Source organism: Octopus sinensis, linkage group LG6 (genome assembly GCF_006345805.1).
Source record: "Octopus sinensis linkage group LG6, ASM634580v1, whole genome shotgun sequence".
Classification (NCBI taxonomy): Eukaryota; Metazoa; Mollusca; class Cephalopoda; order Octopoda; family Octopodidae; genus Octopus; species Octopus sinensis.
Window position 1 is genome coordinate 58,354,773 of NC_043002.1, and position 10,935 is coordinate 58,365,707.

Sequence of the window (10,935 nt, forward strand, 5' to 3'; positions counted from 1 at the left end):
TGTGCATGTTCACTAATTTGTCTTGTTATATCAAATTCCGATATAATCGTAATTTACACACTCTGAAAGATATTTGTAGTAAATTTAATTTTAAAACACGCATTTTCGTAAAGTTATGAGGAAACAAGTTCAACTGGTATAAATTTCCGGAAACTCCACTCCTCACCCTCGGAAAACTTTTTCAAAACAAATTCCGATATGACTGGAATTGATACCGTCTGAAGCGTATTTGTAGAAAATTTCATTGAAAAATATCAATATTTCTGAAAGTTATGAAGAAAAAAAGTTGGAGGTCGGGTGCACACTTGAGTAGATATATTACCCCTTCCTTCTGATGTTTCTGTTCCATTGTTTAGTTCCGTGTGATTTCACTTCAGCAAACGACATCGTTGTTGTCCAAAATTTTAAAAGCTATTCTGCATAAATCTTTCAGTTAATATTCTACGGCGATGTAATTAATATAAATTAATGTTGATTAAATTTATATACTAGTTAACCACCACACGAATTAACTAGCAATGTAGCAACCACGACAAAAATCGAGTAAAAAGAATAAAAGAGTGAAGCGGGTATCGCAGTTCGATGAGAAGTACGATTAATGATTTCTGAGTCAATACGATCGACTTAAAATTGGTATTTTATTGTATCGAACTTGAGAATGCGAAAAAGAAAATCGGAATAAATTACGCCCGGTATTCCCTCGTCCTTCCTCCCTCCCCGACACTTCACGTTTCTCTCAAGCTGCTGCTCTTAAGGGGAGCTAATTAGTGAACAGGAAACCTTACTGCGCAGACTCAGACAGCGTTGGTCTCCTTGCAGAACTAAGATGGGAGCTTCAGTCGGGACCCTTCCAGCAGAATACAATCCTAAGATCCATGGACCTTATAATCCAGGCACTTATTATGGGCCACGTAAGTCTGTTTGTTTATATCGTCTGTCTAAGAGTCATAATTAAGCTTTCCTCCATTATTTCAGGGGATGACAAGTTCAAAAACAAGCACTGACCTATCCACTTAGAGTAAACTACTCCAAAATAAGTCTGAAAATGAATATAAAATAATATTTATTCCATAATCGTTATTCCGTCAAAATATATATTCTGTTTTGCCTTTGGCTCATCGGGAACAAAAGGTGTAACAGAATAGCTTTCTTCCAAGATCAAATTAGCAGATTAATTAAACCAAGTCCATAAGTCTGTTGTACCTTTAACATATAACCTCTTATATAAAACTTACCATTCTCTAAGAATTCTAAATATTCTTTTCTCTTTATTTCTTAATATAATTTTCATCTTCTTAACACATTATTTTAGTTTTTCTTATTTAAAGGTAGAAGACTTGTTTCTCTTTTATTTGTTCGATCAAGGATAAACCAACATTTTACACGGCAATGTGACCTTCACGACTTTCTTGTACTTTTAACAACTGGAGGGGAGACGGAATTAAGGAAACCTTTGTAACATATCTGATTTATTTTGTTAATGTTTATCGATTTTTGTCTTTGAGTTGGTTATCGATGAATATCTCGATATCATCTGAGATACCTGTCTCCGCTATTTCTTTTTTCTTTTACACCCGTCTTGCAAGAAGGGTGTAATACCCGATCGACAGATTTTCAGAATAGCTATCATAACCTCATGGAGAAAGAATACTAACAAGGAATTGGATGGTGGTTTCCGTTTGTGAAAGAATTTCATTTTTTTTTTACATTTTTGTCACTCCAACCCTTAAATTCCGTGCCATTTTCCGATAATTTTTGTTTACTATTACACCTGTCTACTGAGACAGGTGTATTGATAAAGATAAAAAAAGAAAAAACCTGAAAGGTTTCCTTCACGTGAGTTTTAAATAACCTGAAGGTTTTTCGTCGAACAAGGTTACCAAATCCACTCACAAGGTTCTGGTCGGCCCGAGGTTATAGTAAAAGATTCTTACAGGTGGATAAATACAAAATCTTCGTATATTTTTACTTCGCTTAAGTAAAGCCAGAAATTTTGAGGAGAAGGGAAAGTCGCTTGCATCAACCCCCAGTTCTTGACTGATTCTTTGTTTTATGGTCCTCGAAAGGATGAAAATATAAAGTCAACCTCGATGGGATTCGGACTCAAAACATAAAGGACTGTAACTCAGTATTGCAAGTGATTTGATAAAAGTATGCATTTTAAAGAGTTATGAGGAAACAATGTCTAGAGGTGGAAAGAACATTCCAAAACTTCTTTTAAAATTAAATGTTATCAACATAAATTGTACTCGACATCCCCAAGAATGTATCTTTGCAAACTTTTACGTTAAGAAATCTGCATTTTTCTGACAATTGAGAGGTGAGTAATTCGTAGGAGAGGGACACCAAACTGCAGTTACACCATTATTAGTATCATGAGTTCGAATACCACCCAGATCAACTTTTACTGTTTTGGACAGAGGTCAAAGTGTCAGTTAATTACTAGTTCAGCCATAATTTTTCTTTCCTCCAGAAATGTGCCAGCTTAGTCCTAAGTTAAACTATGACTTGTTAACTAATTAAAAATTGCTGTTTAAACTTGGTCATTCCTGATTGAGTAAACTTGTGGTTCTCAACCATTTTTCACCTAGGCACCCCTTTGATTCCTATTCTGCTTTGGTTAACTCCTGGGTCATCTCCCCACTAATATGTTGTGTTTATGAGGCGACAAGAGATTGGATTAAAAGAGTTAGATCCTTTTGATTCAATACTTCAACATATTGTTGACTTTTGGCCTCCTCAACAGGCATGGTATGATTTGTTAGCGGCTGTGTGGTAAGTAGCTTGCTTACCAACCACATGGTTCAGGTTCAGTCCCACTGCGTGGCACTTTGGGCATGTGTCTTCTATTATTGCCTTGGGCCGACCAAAGCCTTGTGAGTGGATTTGGTAGATGGAAACTGAAAGAAGCCTTTCATATATATGCATGTGTTTGTGTGTCTGTGTTTGTCCCCCCCAACATCGCTTTACAACCAATGGTGGTGTGTTTATGTCCCCATAACTTAGCGGTTTGGCAAAAGAGACTGGTAGAATAAGTACTGGGCTTACAAAGAATAAGTTCTGGGGTCGATTTGTTCGATTAAAGGTAGTGCTCCTGCATGGCCACAGTCAAATGACTGAAACAAGTAAAAGAGATTCAATAAGATGTTTAATTTTTTCATTTTTGTATGATTTGTTATAAAAATATTATCAAATTCTTTAAGATATTTAATCTTTTCGCTTTTCATTTTTTTTTTTTTTATTTATTGAGGGTTAAGCAATTTTTTTTAGTTGGGGGAGATAGCCAAAAAGTACCAAATCCCTTTCTATTTTGAGAACTAAATTTTATTAGGAATTGTATAGAAAAAATTGTTTGAGATATTTGGTTATTGTAAAAGCAATTTATTGCATATGAATTTTTCCAAAAAGAAAATCTTATATGGACACCAGTTAAAACTCACTCTGGTCGTTCTGATAAGAAAAGTACACCTGAATTTATTTGTAAGATCCAGGCCATGGTTGACAACGATTCCTCCAAGTCCATCACTAGAGACATGGGAATGTCTGAGTTTCTTATCAGGCAGGTAGTGCCATGAAGACATTCAGTATTCCTCAAGAACCACTGGAGTAGACATTTGATCAAAAGTTAGGATCCCTATTATTTTCAGACCAAATATGTGTCTAGGAGCACAGTATTCAGTACCTTTATTTTAATAATCGGTTGCACAACCATGTTCCAGTCAGTCATACTGAACAAGCATTTCTTTTATCTTTTGTTTCTACCACAAAAATACTTTATTTTAAAGAATTTTGTTTTTATTTTTAGATGACCCCCTAAGTGAAGTGAAAATTGGTGAGATTACATCATGGGTTGGCCGAAGGAATATGTCTCCAACTGGAATGGTTAGAGCAGTAAATAGAGGTATGTGTGTATTCTTGTTATTGTGTGTTGGTTGTTTGTGTAATTAATTAACCCCAGATCTCTTCTGATCAGGCAGATGTAGGATCAAAAACATTCCATCTTTAATTTCAAGCATTATGTATCTGAGACTCAATAATTCAATGTCTTCTTCCTTTAACCTTTCCGTTTCTATATTTCTAAGTAAAACACACCATATATAGGTTTCAATAAAATTCTAAAATAATCACAAATTTAGACTGGTTTCATTAAACAAGTGTAACTATTTTATTTATTGACCTATTAATGTGATTTTTTCCAACACAATTGAAGAAAAGGTTCTTAATTCTATTGCATAACCTTTGTCTCAATACCAGGCATGTGCCGTCAGTAATTACTCAGGGTAGGCAGTTGGTGACCTTTATGTAGTAAAACACACAAAAAAATAAGTGAAACACAGGTGTGTGACTGAGTTGAAGGCAGATTTACTTCTGCTTTTAGAGCACGCAAAGTAAACGGTGTTGTAGGAATGTATGCAACATGTGTACTACAGCATTATTATGCGTAGCTTTAACACTGAGATTGAAAGGCACAGGCGAATTATGCCTACCTAATTTACAAAAAAATAAGATAATTTGCATTTTCTGCAGAGTAATCAGAAAAACCTTCCTAATTTTATTGAATTAGGTGCATATTTTGCCATAAAAGATAAATTTTGCTATTGATCTATTTTATTCAAGGTAGGCACTGCCTACATTGGTGGCACGTCCCTGGTAAATACACATAAGCTGTCTTTTTTTCTCAGTTTGTTTTCGCAGTGATTGCTTCGAACAAGCTTACATTTCTCCATATCTTCCATTGAAAAACCCTCAAATTCAGAATCACTGCTCAATAGCATGACACTGTTATCCATTTTAAATGTTGGGAAAAAAATCGCCAAAGGAAGAATGTAGAAAAATATCTCCCAAAATTTGCAGAGGTCAGATAACACATCAAACAATATCACATACTGTAACTCGACTATTTACAAAGTGAAATCAAGTGTTTTCACAAATGTACCAATGAGATTTGTGTTGAAATTCACATTTGAATATCAATGGGTTGTCGACGCCAGTGCCAGCTCTCTGGTCCTGTGCTGGTGGCATGTAAAAGGCACCATTCGAGCATGGTCGATGCCAGTACCACCTGACTGACCTTGTGCTGGTGGCATGTAAAAAGCACCCACTACACTCTCGGAGTGGTTGGCATTAGGAAGGGCATCCAGCTGTAGAAACACTGCCAGATTAGATTGGAGTCTAGTGCAGCCTTCTGGCTTGCCAGCTCTCAGTCAAACCGTCCAACCTATGCCAGCATGGAAAGTGGATGTTAAACGATGATGATGGGTTTGCACACACACAGATACATGCATACATACATATATACATGTGCACACACCCACACACACCATGGGCTTCTTCTAGTTTGCATTAAGTAAAATAATTTTGTCATTATTTAGCTGGTGTTTGAAATGTAAATTAACATTGAATTTTGTTGGCAGGTTTTAATTTGGATCGCTTCTAACAGGAAACTTTTACATAAGAAGTACATTCTGAAATGGTTTGCATTATGAAGGGTATCCAGCCGTAGAAATCTTTCCAAAGCAGACAAGTGGAGCCTGGTGTAGCTCCCCAACCATACTAGTTCCTGTTGAACTGTCCACCCCATGCCAGCATGGAAAACTAGCATTGAGTGATGACACAGGGACAGCCTCAGTTGGGCTGGTATCAAAAAGTTTAACCCTTTTGTTACTATATTTATTTTGAGATGCTCTGTGTTTCTTTGAATTACTTTCAATATAACAAAGAATTTAGTAAAATAACTTAGTTATCATGAAGCTAGTGTTAAGAACATAAATTGTGACTAAGTTTTGGTGGAAGATTTTATTTCAGAATTTTTGAAAACAAGACATTTGTACTCAGAGCCAGAGCTGGTTTCAGCCAGGTTGGTAACAAAAGGGTTAAGCCACACCTGCTGTCACATGCTCTTTCTTATAACTTATTAATTTGTATAATTTTTGTTATTTCTAATTTATTTTGCAGGCCATTGGAGGTGGTTGCAGAACTATTTCCTGACAAAGAAAGGTGGTTCTGCGGGAGTGGCTCAGTTTTGTGTTTTGATTTCCCTGAGTTACTACTTCCTACAATACAGAGCCCACAGTGAGTATATATATTCTTTTATTCTTTTACCCATTTGACTGGGGCCATGCTGGAGCACCACTTTGAAGGGTTTTTCTGTCAAACAAACCAACCCCAAGACTTGCTTTCTTTTTTTAAGCCTAATACTTAGTCTACTGGTCTCTTTTGCTGAACTGCTAAGTTACAGGGACATAAATACACCAACACCGGTTGTCGAGTGATGATGGGGTAGGGGACAAGCAAACACACACATATATATATATGGTAACTGGAAGATACGAGAATTTTTAATAATCACTACAATTGTTTCAACACATCTTGCATCGGTCTCTGACGAGTGGGATACTGGTTCAGGAACTTCTGAAGGTGCAGATGTTTCTCTTCAGGTCATGAATAGATATAACTTGTTAAAATAACAGTTCTGCAATGTTTCTTTTCATTTCATGTTAAGGAAAGTCACAAATTAAAGGATATATCTTCATTTTTGTAGAAGATCAATAATAAAATAATAGCTGCAAAAAAGAAATGAACACGCAATACAGCGAAAAAAAAGTATTAAAAATAACTGTTAATGGATATGGATGTATAAACGCCCTCGCGTAAGTTGTATGGCATATGTACACTTGCTCATACAATCATCCATATGTAGGCATATGCAGACATGTGGTTTGGTGTGCATACATTCACATAGCAAGTTAAATAGCTACTTGGTGTTTATAAGAATGGGGAGGTTAAAGCTAAACTTAATTCATTCATACCTTAAATTTTGTTAACAGTTACTCAAATACATTCCCACAGCATTGCACGAAAGTACATACAAATATATATTTATTATATATAATTCAATTAAATCAAGGATATAAAATCTTCTTAAAGGGATGTCAGCATCCAATTTTGCTAGTTTTATCCAGTGTTTCAGTGAAAAACCAAAAGAAGTTAGTTTCACTTTGATGGATATGAGTATGGAAACAGCTGTAGTTGCAATGAATTTGATATTGTACAGAACTGAATATCCTTAAATGAATTAATGTCTGTATGTCAGTTTCTCCATTTTCTTTTTTTCATCCATAAATTTATATATATGTATGACGGGCTTCTTTTAGTTTCCAGCTAACAGATCCTGGTGGCATGTAAAAAGCACCCACTACACTCTTGGAGTGGTTGTTGTTAGGAAGGGCATCCAGCTGTAGAAACACTGCCAGATCAGACTGGAGCCTGGTGCAGTCTTCAATCAAACCGTCCAACCCATGCCAGCATGGAAAGCAGACGTTAAACGATGATGATGATATCCCCTCACAAGGCTTTGGTCAGCTGAAGGCTATAGTGGAAGACACTTGCCCAAGATGCCACGCAGTGGGACTGAAACTTGCCACACCTGATGCTATTCTATTACTGTTCTTCCTGTTGCGGGTGACCGTGTTGGTGCTGGTGCCACATAAAAGGCACTGGTGATAGTGATACTCCCATGTAAAATGTACCATCCATGGCACCTCACAGAAAGTGCGATTGTGATGCCATGTAGAAAGCACTAGTGATAGTGTATAAGTAAGATCACAGTATTTTCCCAGAATAGGATGGCAGTCTATGAGAGAGCCTTGTGGACTGGGGCACTGTGAAATGAAATATTTTGCTCAAGAACACAACACACTACCTCGGCCAGGAATTGAAACCATGATCTTACAATCATGAATGCACCACCCTATCCATTGAGTCACATTCCTTCACTTTTTACTGATGTTTCAGGAAACTTACTTTTGGTCTCCCTTTTTTTTTCTTTCTTTTCAGCTAACCATCGCCATGCTAAATACCATTAATTCTTAGGAGTGGAATAAAGTCATCTTTGAAAGTACCAAGTTGATATGCAGTCATAGATTCTGAAGTTCTGCCAGACTGGGAAAATTATCAGAAGTTCCTTTAGATTTAATAAACTTAAATTTTAAATTAAAGTTTTCTTTCTTTTTTTCTATGTTTTTGAATATAAAAAATGTTTTGTTTCAACTGTTTTAACCCTTTTGTTGCCATCTTTATTTCAATTGAAAATATTGAAAAAAAAAATGAAAATAGTAAATTATTAATCCTTTTCATGCGAAAGCTACTTGAGGTCACTGTTGATTTTAAGACTCAAACTTCTTGATTTAAAATTATCAAAATATAAACTTCTATCAAAATTTTTTTATTAGGTTGTCTGGAAAGTTTTGAGCATTCTTCATCATCATCATCATCGTTTAATGTCCGTTCTCCATGCTAGCATGGGTTGGACGGTTCGACCGGGGATCTAGGAAGCCAGAAGGCTGCACCAGGCTCCAGTCTTATCTGGCAATGTTTCTACAGCTGGATGCCCTTCCTAACGCCAACCACTCCGTGAGTGTAGTGGGTGCTTTTTACGTGCCACCTGCACAGGTGCCAGTGAGGCTGGCAACGGCCACGGTCGGCTTGGTGTATTTTACGTGCCACCGGCACGGAAGCCAGTAGAGGCAGCGCTGGCATCAGCCATGAGTCAGATAGTGCTTTCTACGTACCACCAGTCCAGGGGTCCTGGCTGGTTCAATTCGATTTCGATATGCAAAATGGGATATACTTTATGAACCATACTTTTAGAAACTTCCAACTTCTCTGTGAGTTCTCTAGTCGTGATATTTGTGTTTTCTTCAATTTTTACCTTCAAAACATCTTCATCCAATTTGTAAGGTCTTTCACTGTGACTGTCATCTTCCAAGCTTGAAAGTTTTCAAACCACTTTTGAACAGATGTTACTTGAAGCCTTTGACGAAGTGGAAGGGGGTATAGCTACACATGGGGTAGAAGACAACTGGACGTTTCTGAGGGACAACCTGCTGAAAGCCGCTGACCAGATCTGTGGCTGGTGCAAAGTCCCCTTAAGACCCAAAATAACATGGTGGTGGAACAATATTGTTGTAGGGCTATTAGACAAAAGAAACAGGCTTGGAAGGCCTGGAAGAACGGTGGTAGCAGGGAAATGTATCAGACTGCCAGAAGGGAAGCTAGGAGACAGGTCTATCTAGCCAGAGGGGAAGCAGATAAAAGAAAATTTGCCAATGTCCTGCGCCGTGATGAAAGACTTGAGGTATTTCGTGTTGCAAGACAGTGTGTGAGAGAAAATCGAGATGTGGTAGGAGAGAAATGTGTTCGCATGGAGGATGGTTCACTTGCGTTAAATGAGGATGCAAAGAGAGAAGCTTGGAGACGCCACTATGAAAGGTTGCTGAATGAGGAAAATGAATGGGATAAAAGAGAGTCTGCCGAATGTTGACCCAACAGAGGGACCAGCTATCCGAGTTGATAGTTCCGTGGTAGCTAAGGCAATTAGAAGCATGAAGACAGGGAAAGCCCAGGCCCATCAGGAATTACTGCAGAGATGCTCAAAATATCTGGTAGTGTCGGCTATAGCATAGTCTCCCGTATAGTTAACCAGGTGATACACGAAGGAGTCATACCCAGGACTGTGTAGCAGCATAATAGTCAACTGCTACAAAGGTAAAGGCGATGCCCTAGATACAAATAACTACAGAAGCATCAAGCTGTTGGATCAGGTAATGAAGGTTACGGAGAGGGTTATAGCCCAGTTAATTAGAGAGAGAGTAGCTTAGATGATATGGCAGTTTGGTTCGTGCCAGGGAAAAGTACTACTGATGCTATATTCCTGGTAAGACAGCTGCAGGAGAAATACCTAGCCAAAGGTAAAGCCCTTGTACCTGCTTTTGTTGACTTAGAGAAAGCCTTTGACAGGGTCCCCCGATCCCTTATCTGGTGGTCAATGAGGAAACTAGGGATAGATGAATGGTTAGTGAGAGCTGTGCGAGCCATGTACAGAGACGCAGCTAGTAAGGTGAGGGTTGGCAACGAGTACAGTGAAGAATTCCGGGTAGAGGTTGGGGTCCACCAAGGTTCAGTCCTCAGCCCCCTCCTATTTATCATAGTCCTCCAGGCAATAACGGAAGAATTTAAGACAGGATGCCCCTGGGAGCTCCTCTATGCTGATGACCTTGCTCTAATTGCTGAGTCACTATCAGAACTGGAGGAGAAGTTTCAGGTGTGGAAACAAGGATTAGAATCGAAGGGCCTTAGAATCAACCTAGCCAAAACCAAGTCCTAATAAGTAGGAAGGTGGACCAACCACAAACGACTTCAGGTAGATGGCCCTGCTCGATCTGTAAAAAAGGTGTAGATAGAAACTCTATAAGGTGCACCAAGTGTAAGCTATGGACACATAAGAGGTGCAGCAATGTCAAGGAAGGCTAACTAAGAAAATAGTTTTTGTCTGTGGCAGATGCTCAGGAGAAATAAACACTGGAAATGTGCAGAGTCCAACTTCTACCACGTTCCAGGGAGACAAACTAGAAGTAGTTGATAGCTTCCGCTACCTAGGAGACCAAGTCAGTAGCGGGGGTGGGTGTGCTGAAAGCGTAACTGCTAGAGTAAGAATAGCCTGGGCAAAGTTTAGAGAGCTCTTACCCCTGCTGGTGACAAAGGTCTCTCGCTAAGAGTAAAAGGCAGACTATATGATGCGTGTGTACGTACAGCCATGCTACATGGTAGTGAAACATGGGCCGTGACAGCTGAGGATATGCGTAAGCTTGCAAGAAATGAAGCCAGTATGCTCCGATGGATGTGTAATGTCAGTGTTCATAATCGTCAGAGTGTAAGTACTTTGAGAGAAAAGTGAACCTAAAAGTGTCAGTTGTGGTGTGCAAGAGAGACGGCTGCGCTGGTATGGTCATGTGACGAGAATGGCTGAAGATAGTTGTGTGCAAAAGTGCTACACCCTAGCAGTTGAGGGAACCTGTGGAAGAGGTAGACCCAGGAAAACTGGGACGAGGTGGTGAAGCACGACCTTCGAACTTTAGGTCTCACCAAGGAATGACT

At 38.6% G+C, this 10,935-nt stretch overlaps 1 protein-coding gene across 1 annotated transcript; it reads left to right on the forward strand.

Annotated features, from left to right (window-relative positions):
* Positions 1–750: 750 nt before the first annotated feature.
* LOC115213085 (putative ATP synthase subunit f, mitochondrial) lies at positions 751–7,992 on the forward strand. The gene is made up of 4 exons (XM_029782005.2): positions 751–911; positions 3,806–3,901; positions 5,956–6,072; positions 7,837–7,992. The coding sequence occupies exons 1-4, from the start codon at positions 827–829 to the stop codon at positions 7,863–7,865; spliced, it is 327 nt and encodes a 108-aa protein (XP_029637865.1). The 5' UTR covers positions 751–826; the 3' UTR covers positions 7,866–7,992.
* The last annotated feature ends 2,943 nt before the right edge of the window (positions 7,993–10,935 follow it).

Excerpts from the sequence above, each read along its gene's own strand:
- LOC115213085 (XM_029782005.2), top strand. The coding sequence starts at position 827 with ATGGGAGCTTCAGTCGGGACCCTTCCAGCAGAATACAATCCTAAGATC. Across the intron at positions 912-3,805 it reads AGGCACTTATTATGGGCCAC|ATGACCCCCTAAGTGAAGTG; the intron begins GTAAGTCTGTTT and ends TTTTATTTTTAG. Across the intron at positions 6,073-7,836 it reads CCTACAATACAGAGCCCACA|CTAACCATCGCCATGCTAAA; the intron begins GTGAGTATATAT and ends CTTTCTTTTCAG.